Consider the following 20,955-nt stretch of genomic DNA (forward strand, 5'->3'; position numbering starts at 1 on the left):
CTTTTGGGTCAAGCACAACTATTGTCAACAACATAGAATACCTACATAGATGTTACTCGGGCTATATACTCAAGTCACACCGTATTTTTATTTTTTTCTTCCTCCATATCTCTTCTCTTCCATCCTCATTTCATATGTCTATTTTCCCCAATCACCATCTTCAATTATTTATTCTCTGGTAGCCGGACAATTGCGAGGGCGGATAATTGCGATGATGGACAATTACTATGAACACAGAAGTGAAAGCGCGGGTGGACAATTGCGATGACATTTCAAACCTTCTATCAAATTGAAGGGTGACTTGACACCCCGTACAATACCTCTTGCAAGAGAATTATGTGAAATGTTGATATTTTCGGCTGGGAATGTGGTTCAATCAAGTTTTTTAACATGATCTAGAGCCAACAGACATCTTTTGAAGTCAGCCGTTTCCTCATATGTGCGAATACACTTCCCAACACTCTCGTCGATTTTAATGTCACGCTTCTTCCTTTTCTGACCTTCTAGAGATTAAGTTCCATCCGCATGTACTTGATGCTGGTGTCTTCTGCTTGGCTCCTGAGGCAGGCCAGAGCATCATGAAGTTTTGCATGCGGTCTTCCAAGCCACCTATTTATTTTGTTGTTCCAACCTTCTACAGCATTATTAGTTCTGTGGCTTCTTTAGTTAGGTTAGATTCGGTTAGGTCCTGATCGTCGCAATTGTCCTAATTTGTCATATGACCTTATCCCCTCCTTGTGCAACCAGCTTAAAATATAACAGTAGGCAAATAGTTTATCTCTACACGTAATATAAGCATATAGATTATATTTGCTTACATAAATAATGTAAACCCTAAATATTAATATATGACGCTTTGTTTTGAAAGAAAATGCAATTTATAAATCCTTTTTGTTTACATCTAAATAAAAGCAATCCTATTGCAACAAAAATTTGTAGCATTTTCTTTCAACTACCATCTGCTGGGAAAAACTGAAATGTAGACAATAAACGAGACGAGCGGCTAGGGGTAGCAAACCTATTTACATACTTATTTATGCTATTATATGCCTACGTGGATAGGTTAGGCAAGCCAGGTTTGGTGCTGTTAACATGTATTTCCCAAGGTGCTAAACAGGTGGCAATCATGAAACAAAAAGGTACCTTTTCTAATTAACCCTAGAATAGGTGCGCGGGCTACATAATGTGGACGAACCATTTTGTTTTGATGCCACGCAACGCCATCTAGTGAGCCGAGGGCGTGGCTCTCAGCACCTTCGTACCTCCTATCCGTCTAATCGTTAAGTGTACTTACACACTTTTAAGTGTTAAGAGCTCTGTGTTATTAGGGTCTGGGCTATCCATCCACATCAACTGCTTCCAGTGATAAAGAATCTATTCTGCAATGGCTTGACGACAGCTCGGGAGAAAATGACGTTATTGAGGACCACTCAGACACAAAAGACATTTGAACATTTTCTTGACTACCATTTTGAAACCTATCATCGCTTTTACTAATATTTATATAGATATAACGAAATAAAACATGCATTTTTTTATTTAAATTCATTTCTAAACTGTTATTTTGCGTGTTTTTGTATTTTCTCACAGAGATTGAATTTAAATCGGCTACTTTCAACTACAAAAAAGTAAAATTTATACAATATTTTTTCCTTTAATCTTAATATCCTACTCACGTAATAATATCACATTACCATGTTTACATACTATTTATACTTTTATTATAGTTTTTTTTTGTGATCACAAAACCTTGCAATTTTAAGCTCTCAAGGGTTATTTTATGTATCTTTTTAAACTCTCAAATACTGTGAAAGGTGCAAAATGGTCATATATACTGACGCATCCAAAATGTTGTAACTTATTCATTCCTTCTATATCAAATTTTAAATATTGAGTTGCTCAAAACGAAGTGAACAAACGCGTCATTGTAAAATATCAGTAGTCGGAAACAATTATGAATCGTTTAATCGATTGTACTGCCATCTGGCGAAAGGTTCCAAATGAAACTTTTGCACGTCCAATAGCCTCAAGTGTTCTATCTATATTTACAGTTTGCTCGATGTTATTCATGTGTCCAGCTGCACATTTTAATGCGCGCTGCAGCTCTGACTAGACGAGAAAGCCAGGGAAATTACAATTTAGGCCCTCATTAAGTACTAATTACATTGAAATTAAGAAGCAGGATCTGACAAACCCTTTTCTTCACGTAAGTCTTACGAAATCTCATCACGCCATGAGTCTCGTACCCATAATGCAACGGCGGAACGTTGGAAAAAAGGAAAGCAATGGAATTCGATTGTATGGTAAAGAAGCCGAGAAAAGTCCCACAAGAAAACTTAGCTTGCTGTATAAAGCGTGGGCGTTATTTGCGCAACCCGGGTTGATGAGCAACAGTAGAATGAGGGGGTTCGAGATTATTCCGGAATATTTTATGAGCTAGCGTCGGGATGTTGCAGCGAGATTGCAAGCATCGTAAAATAAAAGCTTCTTCATTCTTTCCGGAGAGGGTAATTTGTGCTGTATAAAAAAGATGTGCCTTTCACACTTGTTACTTTCGAACTTGACATAATTGTTCACATATTTCACCAGGTTTATTATGATGTTCCGAGATTTTTCCAGGCAGAAACGAAAATCGTTTTTAGATACTGTCACTTCAAGTGGCGGAGTGGTTAGCACAGCGCGCTACGATGCCAGGGGTCCCGTGTTCGAATCAGTTTCATCATATCATCACTCATCTTCATCGTCGCGATTAAAAGTGGCAGCAAATGAAGCAAAAAACATCAACCAATCAAACACAATGCAATCCTAAAGGAATTTACTGAAAAAGAACGAATAAGAAAAATAGTCATGGACAATTTGCGTACTGTTATCTAAACGGCTAATTGTACCTTTCGTATTTTAATACATCCTTACCTCAGAAACCTCTATTTGATAACCACAAGCAATCGAGGGAGATATCTATCACTAATCAAGAATTAATAACGACCCAGAACTCCGAGATTACTGTGCGTAAAAGGAGTTGGCTACACTGTAAATATAATCATAGACTTCATGTCCACTTGTGCTACACGAACTATTTTTGGTCGGTTCTTTCAGAATTGCAAACAATACTGCTACTCAAAATCGTACAAGGAGTGTTACCAATGTAAAGTATTTCAAAAGTGTATTAGAAAAAAATACTACTCTACATATTATAATGCCCTAAAAACACATGCTTCATAACTGGTTAATGTTCAGAAATCTAATGATTCAACTTGGATATCAGTCCGTAAGACTGTCATTATTTTTTGCTCTATGTAACTAACTACTAATAACTTCTCTTGTGTAACATATCTTATTATTATACTAATAAGTGATATTTCAACTGCACAAATGTTTCTATATTTTTTCTTCATATTTCAATAAAGCAATCTCTTAAATCTTTCGCCATCTTCCAGCAATGTCTGCAACTTCCACCATTTCATAATGCTCAATTCATGTTGCTGCTTACATTATACAATTCTATAGTTGTGCACTAAGTAAACATAGAGGGTATGGCTACCAAGGTTCACTATTTCTGAGGTCATTGTGTGCTTTCCCTTCCCATTTCTCTTTACAGTTTTCTACCTTTTATTGAAATTGTTCCAATTATATAATTAGCATATTAAAATATAGAAAAAGTAATTCAGTGATATGACTTTGAAATTAAATGTTTCAAGATTCCATTCTCAAGGATTCTGTTCGAAAAAACTGTTACTCTATTCGCAGTAAAGAAAATAGATTGCAACACAAATTTTGTTCATATGCTTTTCATTTGTCAAAAAGTATAAAAACAGCAATTTATTAAAAATATCCTATGTTGTACCTAAGGTTGGCAAGTTAATTTACTCGTTACATTTTTTACGTAAATTACGCGTAATTTACTAGTAATTGAATTCGCGTAGAAAACCAGTTTTTTTACGAAAACTTTAAAAAAACTAATTTTCTTTCGTAAATTAATAATATAAAACTCCTTAATTATATTATATTTTAAACTTTATTTTTCTTACATATTTCAGACAAAATCATTATTTTCTGAACATTGTTTATAAAGCCACTCTACTCTCTCATCCTCACTAACAGACTTTTAAAAATAGAACAGTTATTTCACATATTTTAAAAAACTGAGAAACCTATAGATACGTTCGTCTTGCACTAGTATTTGTATTTATTACATAACATAACGATTATCGACAATTTACGTGAGAAAAAAAAGTTACAACAACAAATGAAAAGAACACAGTATGAGCTGGTATGAATTGATGATGCATTCTAAGAAGGCTATACCCACATCACTTTTCCACGTAATCGTCAAGGCGATTGAGACGTTTATCAGACCGCTGGACCAATTTGTTGATGCCGTCTTGGTCAGGGGCGTAACTTGAAACCGAATTTTGAGGTTGCAGAATTAAACGGCCTAATTAAAGGCAGCAGAATCAAACTTGGGTTGGACCTAATTTTGAGAGGCAGAATTAAACTTGGGCCTAATGTTGTTGAGGGGACAGAATTAAACTGGGCCTAATTTTGAAGAGGTGAAATGAAATTGGGCCTAATTTTGAGGGGGCAGAATTAAACTTAGGCCTAATTTTGAGGGGCCAGAATTAAACTTAGGCCTAATTTTGAGGGGGCAGAATTAAACTTAGGCCTAATTTTGAGGGGGCAGAGTTAAACTTAGGCCTAATTTTGAGGGGGCAGAATTAAACTTAGGCCTAATTTTGAGGGGCAGAATTAAACTTAGGCCTAATTTTGAGGGGGCAGAATTAAACTTAGGCCTAATTTTGAGGGGCCAGAATTAAACTTAGGCCTAATTTTGAGGGGGCAGAATTAAACTTAGGTCTAATTTTGAGGGGGCAGAGTTAAACCTGGGGCTTAACTTTGGGGGAAGAGAGACTAAAAGTTTTTTTTTTATAAAAAAAATTTGCTAAATAACTGGAACGTTTGCGAAATCACAAATATTACTCTTTATTACATTGCTCCTCAAGACCCTTAACTTGTAAATGTTAATAAACCCGAAAATGTTTTGGGGGCAAGTGCCCCTCTTTCCCCCACCAAGTTACGCCTATGGTCCAGGTCCGTAGCTGGAATTGATCTCTAGGGGGGTTCACGGGTTATCAGGGGGGGCTTTGTAAACCAAGTCTATTTTTCAAAAGGTTAAAAGTATTAAATGAAGATGTGTGTGTGTGTGTGTGGTGGGGGTGTCATTAACTTATATAAAATTTATAAATATCATACAGATACTACATTTTCAAACATCTTTTAAACCATCTGTTGGAGTGTTAATTGATTGAAACTGATATCATCCCTTACAATAAAGGTTTGCAAACTTTTTCGTTTCGCGGCGCCCCTAGTGCTTCAAGATTATTCCGCGGCGCCCTGGTCAGAATGTAAGCCTATCTAGCACTTGCAACGCCCAATTAGTGTGGTGAGGTTGCTTGCCATAGTTAAAAGAATTTATACACAGTTTTCAAATTCAGAAACATTTTACGTGTAAAAAGTACTAAATGAGCAAATATTTGGAACAATATAATCATTTCAGTGAAAATAATGTAACATTTCGCGGCAACCCTAAAACCCAGCCACGCCGCACCAGGGTGCCGCGGTGCACACTTTGGGGACCACTGCACACTCAATACTACAGATGATAGAGACATGTATATCACACACAAAAGAACGCACAATATTCAATCACATTGCCTACAGTATATTCCAACCCCGGCCGAAGCAATGACACTCCCCTTCCTTCTCAAATCTTGAAAGCTGTTGACCTTTCATGCAGATGCGAAGGGAATTTGCATGACGACATCAAAGTTACAGATTTCTGTCTAAACGGGAGGTCGCAACAGGGACAGTGAAGGTATAGATAAAGAAGACCCCTTATGAAAGAACTTAAAAAGTCTAGATAATCTTCTAAATACTTGCAGCTACTTAGACTTCTGCTCATAAACAAGATGAGCGAATGTAATAGCTGCTGTTCATGTTCTGTGGATTTGTCTTTAAAATTGTGAGCTGTCTACATTCTGACTCTTCGCTGGAAACAAATTACACAAAATAGTTTTACCCAATGTCAATGGGGGCTGATGGTAGTGCCAGGGGGGGCTGACGGGCAGGTCCAGGGCGGGCTGAGCCCCCCTGGCTCCTGCCTGGCTACGGGCCTTCTATGGTCTTGGTAGAAATCATGTCCCTGCTCAGTGAACCACTTCGTGCAGCTGCTGGACGTCATCATAGGACGAGAACCGTGTTCCAGACAAGTGCGCTTTCAGCTGGGGAGAAAGGAAAAAAGTCACTGGGGGCCAAGCCCGGGTTGTATGGTGAATGGTTCCACATTTCCCACCTGAAACATTGCAGCAACCGTTGAGTCGGGCGGGCCGTGTGGGCTCTTTCATTGACATGAAACCCTCACTCAACATGTCTCGCCGTTTACGTCTCATGGCTTCACGTAACCACGTTAATGACCATTTCGCAACATGTTGTCTGCTGATAACACTCTCACCATACCGTAGGCGTACCTAGGCACACCCTAATGGGCTGCTTTATCAAAGAGAATTAAAGACAGATATTTCAAAAAGAGAGAAAATAAACGGCAGTTTGTAAGAAGTTGAAAATGTCATTACTTGGTACAAACGTGAGCATTATCGCTGTTGAAACGAGTGTCTATAGTTTTTCGATTTTTTGATGTCATTGGAGAAAGAAGATATTTACTGCATTCTACTCTGTACTGCAGCGCCTTTCTGTACCTGCCACAAGCTGCACGTGTGAGAGAGAGCTTTCTCCAAGCTTTCCAAAGTTAAAACTAAATTAAGAGCAACTCAGAAGCAGGATAGATTGGAAGCCCTGCTCTTGCTATTTGTGGAACAGGAAAAAGCTTACTCTATTGATGTAAATGAAGTTATTGATGGGTTTAAAAACATTGTACCTTTTGACAGACGTCTCTTGTTATAAATGACGTGTATTTTGATGTATTTGTTTGTAACATTTATGAACATTTTGTGTTTGTGTAATTTCTATGCAATTTGACTTGTGTCTACTACATATATTCAGAAATTTCCAACACTTGTCATTTAGTGAATTTATATTCCTTTACAAACATCAGTGCAGTTAAAGAGCCAAGTGATTGTGTTGCAAAATATGCTTCTAAAGAGATGCAAAGCCTGATTTTTTTCTTTGTGCACACCCAAATATAAAGTTCTAGCTACGTCTATGCACCATACACTTTCATCATCATGAGTTGACGATGAATATCCGCTGCCGGAACATTTCTCACCCACAAGAAGCGTATGATACTTCACATTTCCACGGCAGACCAATTCTGCAAACGTCTCGCCATTGCATCGGCTAATACGTCACTGACGGTAAACGTAAAGTTGTCGAAACTCGCCACGCGTATATGGCGCCATCTGTTGCACCTCCGGGTAAACCAATTACTTACCTCTTATCTCGTGCATTCACAGAATACTTGTCGTAACCTCTTTCTCGGATCCATCCATGTATTTAGATTGCATTTCAAAGTTTCTTTTTTATGCGTGTTATAAACTTGAACAGTGATATGAATGTGAATGTGGCAGTTTGTAAAATTCCAATATAAGAGCGCATACAAATTAGGTACGAAAGTTTTTAAAGCCCCTTTTTGTTTTCGACCACTGGCAATTGCCATACATAACAATAACCATCGCAAAAAATGTTAATTTTTTGTTTGATTCCAGTTTTACGTGTTTTACGTTTAATACTATTTTATGCGTTTTTTAAACGTAATTTACGTGTCATGTAGAAAATACGCGTAATTGCACAACCCTGGCTTGTATACCACGGATAAACATACTAAATTTGTGCTTAGTGCATAGAAAGGGTTGTAATAGTGCACACATGTTTCAGCGTTTTCCAAAATTTAGAAAACTGAATGGCAAGTGATCAAGTTCGAGTCTTATATACCTAGTATCATTTTTTGTGTAGTTTAATTACTCATCAGTATCAATTTCTTACGCATTATATTAAACAGGGTGTACCAAATTGTTTAAGATGTATATATTTTTCTGTATAGCGCCATCTACCAAATCGTTTCAAATAACCCTCTCTGTTCAGCAAGGTTGGTTCCTATGGTATTTTGTATTCAAGTAACATTAAGTCTGATTAATAATACACAAAGCAAACTATTATCTCTTTAACCATGCTAATTGGTTGTAAAAATAGCTAGCCTAAAAAAAATATTTCGATACAGAAACTAATGTTAACTGGCATTTAAAGTCATTTAATCGATTATACTGGCGGAAGGTTCCAAATAAGACTTCTGTGCGGCTAATTCGCGATAAAAATTATCCGATACGCCATCTGGTGAGATTTTCCGGAACTACTCTATGCAATATACTTTGCTGTGTTGAAGTCGTTCAAAGCATGGGGAATGTGCGAGAAAGTAACTTCTACTGTTCAGTTTTTGGCTTTAAATTGTTTTATGGGTCATAAAAAGTAAAAAGGTTTTCACGTGTTTCCACCCCGTGCAATCATCAAAATGAAATTTGTAAATAACGGGGAAAACGCTGAAACGCGGCAAGGAAATTACGAAGAATGCACGGAGTTGCTCATTTTATTTTTCCAAACATGATTATATATTACCATGAAAATAAAGTTTTAAATGTTACTTTATAAATGAAACATTCTTTTTTCGAAAATTCATGAACTGTCTTGCCCAATGCATCCAGATAAGCAATGTATTATGTATGAAATTTGGAACAGGCGCAAGTATTAAATCTAAATTTCGAAGATGAAAATAGTTTGAGAATGAATTAGTATATTAAATGTAACCAGATAAAGGAAAAGGTCATGTTCTAATATTGCGGTTTTATTCAGTATGATGCCCTGGTCATGAAATTGTGAATTATATTATTATTATTAAACTAGCCTGCCTCTTTGGAGGAAGAACTGCAACGATATGTTCGCAATTTTCTTCTGCCCCAGCTTTTCGAGTACAGGTAAATTGCTTTATTTTCATATCATTTTCGAGAGCCCCAGTTACAACATGAGGTGTAGATGATGCAGCACTGCTTTGAAGGACCAGTGCTTATACATATTTTCGTCTCCTTCTGCGTTATTTTTGCCTATCATAATTAAATGCTTCGTTCTCAGCACAGCTTCACCATCGTTATAGTTCCTGGTATTCACATCGTTTTCGCAATATTTAAATATATCCAATAACTTCGACGTTTTTTCCATAACAGCCATGACCAAGCGCTACTAATAACTGAACGTAAACAAGAATGTATCCTACATAGAGCGGCCATATTGGAAGCGACACTAGCGCTCAGGTGGTAACTTTAATCGCGAATAGCCTCAAGTGTTCTTTCTGTGTTAATCTCTGGCAAAAAAATCTTGCGAATAATATACTCAAGATGTGTACATATAGGTGGGTCAATGAATGGTAGTGAGTGGGCATTGGTTGATGAGGAATGACATCATGTGGAGTAGGTTGGAGCTTGCTTGTATATTTTGAAGGTGCTAGGAATTGTCTTGGTTTAAAATTTTAGACCGGAGCTGCAGATCATCGCAAGTGGAATGGAACACAAGGTTCCTTCTTGGACTTGTTCCATTCCCATGCCATTTTTACAACCTCACACACACCCCAGCTCACGATTGGCATTTCGAGTCATAAGCGTTATCGCAATCGATACCATAACAATCGACCGAAAACGGCTTTGCATGGTCGTAAACAATTGCGTCACCGGTTCACATTCTAATTGCGCCCTCTGTGCAGATGAGCACGGCGCGTAACCGGCGGGGGGCGGAGGGGGCAGCGGGTCACGATCGGCCTTGTTCCCCCTTGAGTCCAGCCGATCGGAAGAGCCTGGTTAACGGAAGATGGGGCTTATGGAAAGTGAAAGGGAGTCGATGTGGCCTCCATTGAAAGGCATCCGCGTTTTTTTAAAAGCCAGCCGGAAATCTGGGACTAACCTTGTAGCACCCGGTTCTCTACGCAGGGTTGGCAGGTGCACGGAAATTTTCGTCACCAAACCGGATGCGGCGTGCTCTCATAATAAAGAGAATTTTAGTACTTTTATTTAGAACGTAAGTAGAAATCAACTGCCACAGTAACTCGTATTAAAACAAGATTTAATGGAGCGCCTATGATTTTTTGATTGAATCGCCTATTAAGACCTTTAAAATACGAACAAGAATATGTCAATGTTTGTTTTACTGTGAGGTTCTATAGATGGAAGTTCTCCTCTGTGATAAAGGTAGTCGAATGGTTTTATAACAAAAAGTATTGTTTCCTGGGACTTACAGGCCGTAAGTTACAGCAACTATTATTATTAGAAATAGGGTTACATTTAAGTAAACATTAGTTTGGAATTCTATGACTCTGCCCCCTCCCCCGAAGAAAAAATCCTGGATGCGCCCTTGGCTGTCTTTGTGTAAAATGTTTTTTTCTGGGCCCGGTACTTTGTTATAACATATTTTTCATTTGGCTTCGGATCTAACATTGGGGTGAGATCTTTACATATCTGATGAAAATCAGCATATTTTGACATATTTCACCAATTTCGCGTCTTTACAACATATTTCTTCAATTTTGATGTAATAAGACATATTTCTGTATAATTTCGTAATTCTCTCGCACATAATCGGTTATTTCCTATTTTTTTCTTCGTAGCTTTAGCACAACAGATAGTTCATATTGTCTATGGCAGGATCTGGAAGTTATGGAGGAAGATAGGTGCCGTCTTTTCTTAGTACAGAACAATAATACCCCACTTTTTTATCCTGCCGACAATTAATAGCCATGCAAACATTCTTGAGGAAAAATGTTCTCTCTCATTGTTGCACGGGAAGTAAAGAAGTTTCGTTCTCATTTCTTTGCCTTTTTCGCTTTTAACAAAAATCAGTCAAAACTAAAAATAACATTCGGTACATTACAGCCCCTACTCTACTCTATCGGGTATGGGAGAAATTGAGTATTGTTGTGCAATTTTTTTGCTTTACTGGGAATATTTCTGCATTTTTCTGACATATTTGTAATTTTTCATGACATATTTTCCAATTTATATGACATAATTACATACATATTTTACAGTTTTATAGGACATAAAGTCCCGGACTCAAGTAATGACTGTTCACTTTTCTTCCTCACCCAAGTTCCTGGCATTTGCACTTAGTTTCGCTTGTCTCTAACAGCACTCCTTAAGTTATCAGCCCGATTATGCACATCCCTATTATCCCAGCTTTGTGCAATCTCATATATTCAATTTCCTCACCTTCTTACCAACATTTCCATGTTGTGTATAGGAAGAAACCAGTGGCGGCGATTTGGGTCCAATACCGGGGGGGGGGGGGGCAAGGTGCCAAAACTGAGGGGGCAAAGAGGGTATATTTCTCTTTGTAGTGGGGGGCAACTGCCCATCTCGCCCCCCTGATCGCCGCCACTGGAAGAAACCAACAGTATTAATGGCGACATTCAACATTGCTTATCAATAGCACTCCTGCAGCCCTGCCTGGTCCTTTATTGTTAAAGTTTGAAGTACTGAAATGCTTCCATTAATCTACACAGTACTCATTTGTAGGTGTAGTAATAGATGAATAAACGCCTTTGTAAATTGAGAACACTACAGGGTTATTATAAATGATGGACCCATTTTCAAAACGTCATAGGTAGGGAAGTACAGATCCAAATTGAACAAGCTATATACCAATGGAAAGAGGAAGGTTCAAAGTTTCTGGCGGGCAGCGGCCGGCGGGCTGTGGTGGTTGCGGAAGCGGCCGGTAGAGTTCGCGAGAGGACCGTCTCTGTCAGTTGTGAGCGAGATGGCGACCTTGGAGCACAAGGTTTTCTGCGTGCTTGAGTTCGCGAAAAGTGAGTCGCAAATTGCAGTGCAGCGGGCATTCCGTACCAAATTCGCTAGCAAACCACCAACTAGGAAAAGCATTAGCCGTTGGTTTCAGCAATTTCAAGCGACTGGAAGTGTGTGCAAAGGAAAAAGCACAGGCCGACCGCGTGTGTCAGAGGACGATGTCCAACGGATTGAAGAAAGTTTTGTGCGTAGTACAAAAAAGTCTACCAACAGAGCTTGTCGAGAGCTTGGAATACCCCAACCACCGGTATGGAAAGTTCTGAGAAGACGTTTGCTGTACAAGCCCTACCGATTACAAATGGTACAGGCTCTCACACCCAATGACAAAGAGAAGCGTATCGCATTTTGTGATTATCTGCTAGCAAAGATGGAGGATGACGCATTTCTACAGCGTGTAATTTTTAGCGATGAAGCCACGTTCCACCTCAGTGGAAAAGTCAACAGACACAATGTTCGCATATGGGGTTTGGAAAATCCACATGCAACCGTGCAACATGAAAGAGACTCACCGAAGATCAACGTGTTCTGTGCCATATCCAGTGCAAAGGTTTATGGACCATTTTTCTTTGCGGAAAGAACTGTAACGGGAATCACGTACCTGGACATGTTGGAACAATGGTTGTTCCCTCAAGTTATGGAAGATTCCCAGGACTTCATCTTCCAACAGGATGGGGCTCCGCCCCATTGACACCGATCTGTACGAGACTTTTTGAATGACTCCCTTCCTCAGCGCTGGATAGGTCGCAGGGGAATTGAGGACCTGGCTCTGCACTTCTGGCCACCCAGATCTCCGGATCTCGCACCTTGCGACTATTTCTTACGGGGTTATGTGAAGGAAGCTGTTTACGTCCCGCCTCTACCAACAACTCTGAACGATCTGCGTAACCGGATCACTGCTGCCGTGCACTCGGTAACAGCAGATATGCTTACGCGTGTGTGGAACGAGTTTGGCTACCGCGTCGATGTTTGCCGTGCAGCCAATGGTGGCCACATTGAACATTTATAACAGTTACAAACATTGTGGTAACAAACTTTGAACCTTCCTCTTTCCATTGGTATATAGCTTGTTCACTTTGGATTTGTACCTCAATAAATATGATGTTTTGAAAATGGGTCCATCATTTATAATAATATTGTATGTGGGAACGACAGAAATGTCCACATTTCCGATTTTCTCATGGCAATCTTACATTATATAAACTTTATATTGCATATCCAGCTGTGCTAAGATTAGTCATATTTGAGTAACTATGTATTTATTTTTCAGTAACAAATATAATATATGTATAGAACAATTTATTTGTCTCTAATTCTGTACTAAGATGTTAATCTACATTTCATTTATAATGTACAATTGCTCGTTTAAGAAATGAAGAACCGCCAGTGCCATCTGTTGTTCAAATATTTATCACAAGCCCAGTCTAGTTCGCTGCACTTTTTGACATTAGATGTAGTGCAGGTTCATCCTAGTGTCAGGCTGGTGTTCAACCAAGAAGATCCTCGACGCATGAAAAGCGGCGTTCGAGTTGACAAGCTTCAACAAATGCTTTAAACGTTTATTTGATTGGTTAACATGTTCAGTGGGATCCAAGAGTATTACCGTGCAAATTGTCCATGACTATTTCCATTAATTTCTTACTTACCCTATGTGTTTTAAAGCAATGGATTTTTATGTATGCTGGTTCAGAAGTTGTCAACATCTTGTTTTGAGTTTTCTTTTAATTCTTGAAGCTCTTATTGCGTCAAATAAAATGCACGAACATGGTGACGGACAATTTGCACGAGAATACTCATGGATCCCACTGTACCATGTGCAGTGATGTGAGTCTACGCGTAAACTACGATAGTCTACATTCTACACGTATACAATTTTATACACGTAGATTACGTAATCTATGTAAACAACATGGCGAATGGTGATAACTTAGCAAAGGGCGCCGTGGAATTAAAAGAAAATTATATTGCGTATCAGTTGCTGATGTGTGGAGATAACTTTTCATACTCTTTCTTCCAAATTCGAACAATTTCTCACGTAGGAAGAAACCTAACAGGAAATATTCTAATGGTTTATGGGGCAAAGATCACTGTTGCCTTACGACTGTCATCTGCTCTTTTTTCATACTATTTATCTTCTTCCATAGTAGATAATAGAAGAGAAGAGAAATTTTGTTTTATATAGGATTCTTTTCAGTTTGTTAGGAACCAATATAGTTGAAAATGTCACTTTCCTTTCATGAAACCCTTGAAAATTAATTTTAATGCACTTTAGATTGTCTACGTTGTCTATGTAAACTACAACCCAATGTAATCTATGCGTAGATTACGTGTAGACAACGCATGTAGACGTAGACTACGGCACATCACTGACCATGTGCCACATTTTACACCACTCCAGAACTTAGTGCAAACGGTGCAGACACCAAATGCACTACTTGACAAAGTCAACGACGTAGACGAGTCGGTGTTGCACTCTGTAACCAACTAGACGCGTGAGTGCAAAGAGAAGTCAAACAGTGCAGCGAACTGGACGGGGCCAGAAACTCTGATACATTCACGTAACCAGGCCTGGCAACCTTGCTAATTGGAAGAGCGATGCGCTATGGGAAGGCACCAGTGAAAGTAAAATCCCGTTTGGATTTAGCTAATGCCAGGAAGGATCTTGATGAACAAGGAAAGAAGTCAAACAACTGTTCTCTGTTTTTCATGCGTGCTCGCCTCCAAGTACGTCCCCGCGGGGGCGACGCTTGCAATGTTCTCGATCGGCGTTTAAGTGGGGGTGGAAATTATACACCATCCGCAGTCAAAACGACCGACTAGAAAACGGTGGGAAGGACGAACGAATCGTCCTCAAAGAACCCGAAGGTCTTCCATTCCTTCTCGTTCTGCATGTGTTGCGGAGAAGTCGAGTAGAGGGAAATTTTCAACTCCATAGGGAAATATTTTTGAGCAACCGAACATTTTGAATTCTCTTATATTTCATTTCATTCCACATTCATCATTAGTTTCAGATGTCTCGAGGAAACAAATGAAAAATTTTATGCTTCCTTGAGGAAATATTTTGACTGCTGGGTGGAATTATTGCATCCTCAAGGGAATTTTTGGCTCATCTTCTGGGTGGAATTTGTAGCTCCTATAAGGATTTTTTTCTCAGCCCGTGGATTTTGGGTTCTGCACGGATTTTTTGTATACACGTTGAGGTTTCTTGGCTTCTCATGGGAATTTTATGTTCCGCGAGGGAAATTTTTGCCGTCTCGAGGGTATTTTTGCGTGAAGTACCTGGAGGCCATGAAAAGGAAAGTGTTGAGGCGAGGGAACGAGGTACTCCATCCGTCGCGTGATGTCCCGGGATTATTATCCACACAAGAACACCGCGTGTGGATGAGAATCCTCATTGCCGCTACATGCTTCTTACGCAAGGAGATGTTGTAACGTACAGTAATGAACGTCTCTTGCAGAACCAGAAACCTTCCATTACGAGTTCGACACGCTTTGAACCTTCGATTCATCCCATTGCAGGGGCTGTTGACGTTCTGCATACGGCTGCAGTTAAAATGGCGTCCGAGTAAGTCAAATGCACCCACCACTGGAGTCGAACCCTTGACCCTAATGAACCAAAACACGGGAAATATGCTGAAGCACGTTGGCTATCTTGGTGACCAGTACTACGGGGTTGCTCGGAAGGGGGAGGGATCCCCTGAAATTGAAAAGTCCCCCCCTTAAATTTCAATAACCTGGTACAGCATTCAGACAACAGCTAAGAAATTTTGCAACCATGTTCATTCTCGCTTTTTCATTCACCTTAATCTTACGTAGAATGTGCTTTTGCTGGCTTTTGAAAGATAATAAGCACTGTTTCAGTCCTATTTATAATTAGTAGTCAAAATAATGAACGCATTTAAATTGTCGTCCTTTTTTGATAACTCGTAGACCTCTCGCCACGAAAACAGTCCAGTCAAGGTCACGCACCCACCTACAGTGTTGCCAATGAGCAACAATTTCAATCGAGGAAATGAACCGTGTACAGCTCGCCGCTCACGAGAATATCCCCAAACGATGGGAGAGGACGTGCGGAGGGACAGGGGAAGACCGGTCTATTTGCAGATTTTAGGGGTAGCAGGAAGTCTTCCGCTGCGGTCATTGTCGGTGTGGAAGGGCTTGTACGTGGGCGTTTAGTTTAATTACGATTTTGGGGGGATTTTTCGTGGTTTTCATGGTGTTTCAAGAGATATGGCAGATGTAAAAAGGAAAGGTGCTACTGTGCATAGTGAAGTGCGTGAGATTGTCAGCAAAGTTATTTATTTATTTCGTCTTCTTTTACATGGCGAAGTTAAGGCTGTTGAGCCTTTTCTTCCACTTGACCATGTTTACAAAAAAAATTGAATATGAAATAATTAAAATATTGAAAACAATGAAAGAAAAAAATATATAAAAATTACAGAGAAATAAAAAAATACAAAGAAAAATTACATATAAGAAAGGTAATCTAACCTATAGACACGGGCACACACACTCACACTCACACATACATATTTTTGCCCTTACACACGTACAAGCAAATACATAACAATACACTTACTTAAGCACAGTCCAATATTACACATACTTAAAACACAGTCCAAAACGGTATACTTTGACGAAAATTCATCTTAACTATTACGCTAAATCATTTTTGTGCCTTACGTCCTTCTATCATTCTCTGCACCCGCCATATTATTAGGGAAATCAAACATTTAATTTTCATTGTATAATATGTGTAACTTTAACAATTTTTTGAACGTCACAATTGAGGAAGAGACATGAATTTCAGGTGGCAACTTGTTCCAAAGGCCTGCTGAGGTAACAGTAAAAGAATTTGCATAAAAGTTGGATTTGTGGAGTGGAATGGACAGCAGAGACCTTTCGCGCGATCTGGTGTTGTGGCTGTGAAAGTCGGAAAGATGTTGAAATCTGTTATAGAGATATTGCGGGTCTTTTATTTGGAGGATTTTGTACAGTAAAATTAAGTTATGAAAATTACGTTTATCGCTTAATTTAAGCCACTCGACCTTCGCAAAGTATGATGTCAAATGCTCTGAATATTTTACATCGATTTGATTTGATTTGATTTGATTTAGTTTATTTTACTTCGCGTTTTGTGCCTCTTGGCTAATTTGCGAAGATGGGGATGAGTGATGAAATGATGAAATTGATGAATGGACATTCACAAACAACCAAGCCCGACCGGGATTCGAACCCGGGACCCTTGGCGTCGCAGCGCGATGTGCTAACCACTCGGCCACAGGGTCGGGCTATTTTACATCGAAAACGAAACGACAGCAGGCATTTTGGATTCGCTGCAGTCGTTTAGCTTGCTCGTGATTGACATCCAAGAAAGCAATGTCGCAATAGTCAACAATGGGAAATACGAGAGACTGGACCAGTTTAATTTTTATGCGTTCAGGGAGGAAGTTTTTGAGCCGATAGAGTGAATGCAACATTGATTTCTGCGATCGTGAATCTGAAGAAAAGCAATATTTGCTGCTAATTACACAGAGCACCAAGCGTGCGTCCGCAGCAACAAGTTTGTCGGAGCCGACAATCAAGAGGATTCGGAAAGAATCGCTTCAACGGAATGATCGCCCACCGATGAGAAAACTCGTTTCCTCCGGAATGATTAGGAAAAGGCTACCTCATCGTAATGTGACTCGATTATTTTGACATGAATGTCATCAGGAATTCAATTCGTTTTGAATTATGAATTTGTTTATATCTCATTGGTTGCTGTTTTGTTTTTCAGTGTACAGAATATTTTTGTATTGCCTATACTCCACACTACTGTATTTATCCGTGTTGTGTCTGAAACGTTCGAATAAAAGAAATGATCAACAATGTCGATATGAAACAATCAGCCAAATGTCGACCGTCAAAGCAATGTTTACCATTGTTGACATTTGTAGCTTTGCACATTGTAAATGCAAATGAACGTTGTCTGCTTTCGCAATTCTTTTTTTCTTTGTCATTTTCTTCGAACGCCAGTACTGTTACAGCCCCATCGTTAAAAATATCATAAACATTGTAGTTAGTACAATCGGCAGGCTCTTCACTTAAAAAGAACAGTGTACCCAAGAAATCAACATCAGATTGACGATGATCATACCTTGACCGCTAATGTAGATACCCCCTGAGTGTGTACGGACAGTGATTTGAGCGTTGCTTGAGCGTAGATGTAAATCAAGCCTTACAGCTTACAGCGAGACCAAAGCGCTTGTTTCTGACCCAGGGTGCACTCCCCCAACCTTAATAGTGGACTCGCCTGCCGCTACGTCACTTGACTTCCGGCAGGGATCTTCTCCTGAGCGGTGAGCTCTACGTACAACGCGCGAAGTGTCGACCGAGCAGCTTAGAAGAAGTGTGGCAACCTTGGAGGGCCAGGGGTGTGGAGGAGGCAAGGGGAAGGTCCGACCTTGACTGGTCTATTTTCGTTGCGAGGGCTATAACTAATAATACATAATAAAATTCCATTTCATTGAAACTCAACTATGGACACGTGTAGAGCTTAGTAAGCTTCTATTGTTGTAACAAATTTCAACTTCTTACAGCTATTTTAACTGTTAGTCAGTCAACACTTTGCAGTCTTATCAAAATATACACTTAACCTTTACTGGCCCGATGATACCATATGGTATCATGGTGCTGATTGTGAAATGAATGTGCTTTTTGGACCTTCATACTTTTACGTTTGGGTGGAAACTCTGACACAGGTCTGGAGCAAGCCTGGGAAATTCACAGTGATGACCCCCAACCCTCCCCCCTCTCCGCAACATATCCATGCCACATTTCCGAACCGAGTATCACATTTTGGCTCATTATTCAACTTATATGGCACCCAGGAACATGAAACATGTTTCATTCTCTTTGGAAACGTCCATTCTTTGAAAAGAATACTAAGGTTTGCGCCTTCTCTCCAAAATAGCGGGGGAAGAGGGGGCAAACTACAGATTTTTATGTTTTTCCATTGAAATTCGGGGGGCGCGCCACCCCCAACTTTCCCCTCGGTTCGGCGTTCTGAATTGTACACGGTTTCAGGCTCTGATGTTTTAGCTGCAAAACAAGACTTATCCGAAGTAGATTGCTCCCATTGTGCCAGAGTTATAATAATTTTCTGAGCAATATGCAAATTACCTATTTTTAGTTAAAAACAGTGTTTCACATTTGGGCTTATTATTCAACTTGTATGGCACCCAGAAACATGAAACATGTTTCATTCTCTTTGGAAACGTCCATTTTTTGAATAGAATACTAAGGTTTGCGCCTTCTTTCCAAAATAGCGGGAGAAGAGGGGGAAAACTCCAGATTTTTATGTTTTTCCATTGAAATTCTGGGGTCGTGCCCCCCAAGCCCTCCTTCCTCGGTCCGGCGTTCTGAATTGTACACGGTTGCATGCGGTGATGTTTTAGCTGAAAAACAAAAGTTATCCGAAGTAGATTGCTCCCATAGTGCCCGAGTTATAACAATTTTCCTCCAAAGAGTGTCAGAATTTAAAATTCCCGCCGAGAAACCTGGGCCAGAATGGGGTTACTTTCGTAAACCTGCTCGACCGTCTAACTACGTATTGGAGGTAAGGGACAATTGAAAAATATTAGTATTGTTTTTTTTTTGTATTATAAATTGTTGCGTATGGCATCCCCACCGGGAAGTTTGATATCCCCTTGAGGAAAATGGCTGTATACAGCACTGGCCAGTATGTTTACTGGCAACTGACGACCTTACCCCCGAAAGTTCCAGATTCGACTCTGTTCGAGGGAGATTATTTCCATAACATCCTTTGCTGTTATGCAATTGGAGCTTGGAAACAAGTCACAACTCTCGAAGCAGCCAATGAACTAAGCGAGCCGCTGACGTCATCTCAACCCAGAGCATATCGCTAAGCCCCTTGCTCAGGCTCTACACGGCCAGTAGGCTCGCTAGACAGACTCGCTCAGTCCGCTAGAGATGTTGCGAAAGTAATTCGACGTCTACGTATCCAGAACGTCGTATGCGAAGAATGTTGTCAAAAGTCAATCATATGGCAGCACCAGGTTAACTAATTAAAAATATTATTGATTTACAGAAAAATAATGACTCACATGCGAAACAATATGGAAAGAATGAGGAATATTATTGTTTAATACAAAGAAGAGATGAAAAGAGCTAAATGATAAATATATATTACCTTTCTCATGATAATTGAAGTTCTTATAAGACATAATATGAAAAATATTCAGAAGTTAGAGGACGAGTCCGTTCAAAAGATACCTTTACGTTAGTACATTCTCATCCTCTTTGCGAAAATGTTGTAGTATATATAGTTAGAGAGCATGACATACAGTCTGTAACAAAATAACTGCCCCACCGCTAAAAATGAGGGGAATATTGAAATATGTTTGAATTGCTATTGTAATAATGTGCAAAACAATGGCAAATTGCACCTGGGAATGTTCCTTGGTGCATCTTGATTCTTTTTTGTTATTTGGCACTGCTGTCTTTCATTCCACCAACAGGTGTCTCTGACGTCTGTGTGCAAATGGCTGCCGCCTGTTCCTGACGTGCAGCGGTGTTTACTGCTAGAAATCATGTGAATAGTGGGTGGAAAATCTGTATTTTGGATTTCGCTCTATCGCTAGATTACTAAAGTGTGTCTGAGAGGTAGTCAGTCTGGACTATTCTCAATTACTAAGTGGCAGTTATTTTGTTACAGACTGTAGTTAGTGGTGGCGCGTATCAGCCGCGATTGCCTCTGCACCGAGTTCACACTTGGTGTTGTTTTATAGGAGATGGTGCGTTCCAGCCCGCCCCCCAAATTCTGAGAAGACGTTCGTAAATATTTTGGAAATTCATTAGGTCTTAGCTACGACGCAGAACAAGAAAATAGGCCTAAAGAGACCCAAGAGAATATCTGTAAAGATAGATAACTAGAGGGATGACCAGCGCGCCATTCCAAGAAGAAAGCCTAGAATTCAGGAGAAAGGAGGACTTAGGAGTGAACGAAATAGTGAGGGGGTATAATATTGGACATACATGCAAATATATTCTCAGATATAAGTATATCTTCACATAGCGTGATATGATATTGGACGCAACTATAAGC

The 20,955-nt window shown here is 39.6% G+C and overlaps 1 protein-coding gene across 1 annotated transcript; it reads left to right on the plus strand.

Annotated features, from left to right (window-relative positions):
- Positions 1 to 11,802: 11,802 nt before the first annotated feature.
- Positions 11,803 to 12,537, plus strand: LOC145979364 (uncharacterized). The gene has a single exon (XM_083112228.1). The coding sequence runs from the start codon at positions 11,803 to 11,805 to the stop codon at positions 12,535 to 12,537; it is 735 nt and encodes a 244-aa protein (XP_082968354.1).
- The last annotated feature ends 8,418 nt before the right edge of the window (positions 12,538 to 20,955 follow it).

This window comes from Lepisma saccharinum, chromosome 26 (genome assembly GCF_977018435.1).
Source record: "Lepisma saccharinum chromosome 26, izLepSacc3.1, whole genome shotgun sequence".
In the NCBI taxonomy this organism is placed as follows: Eukaryota; Metazoa; Arthropoda; class Insecta; order Zygentoma; family Lepismatidae; genus Lepisma; species Lepisma saccharinum.

Bases quoted from the DNA above. Each gene is read 5' to 3' on its own strand.
- LOC145979364 (XM_083112228.1), top strand. From the start codon at position 11,803: ATGGCGACCTTGGAGCACAAGGTTTTCTGCGTGCTTGAGTTCGCGAAA.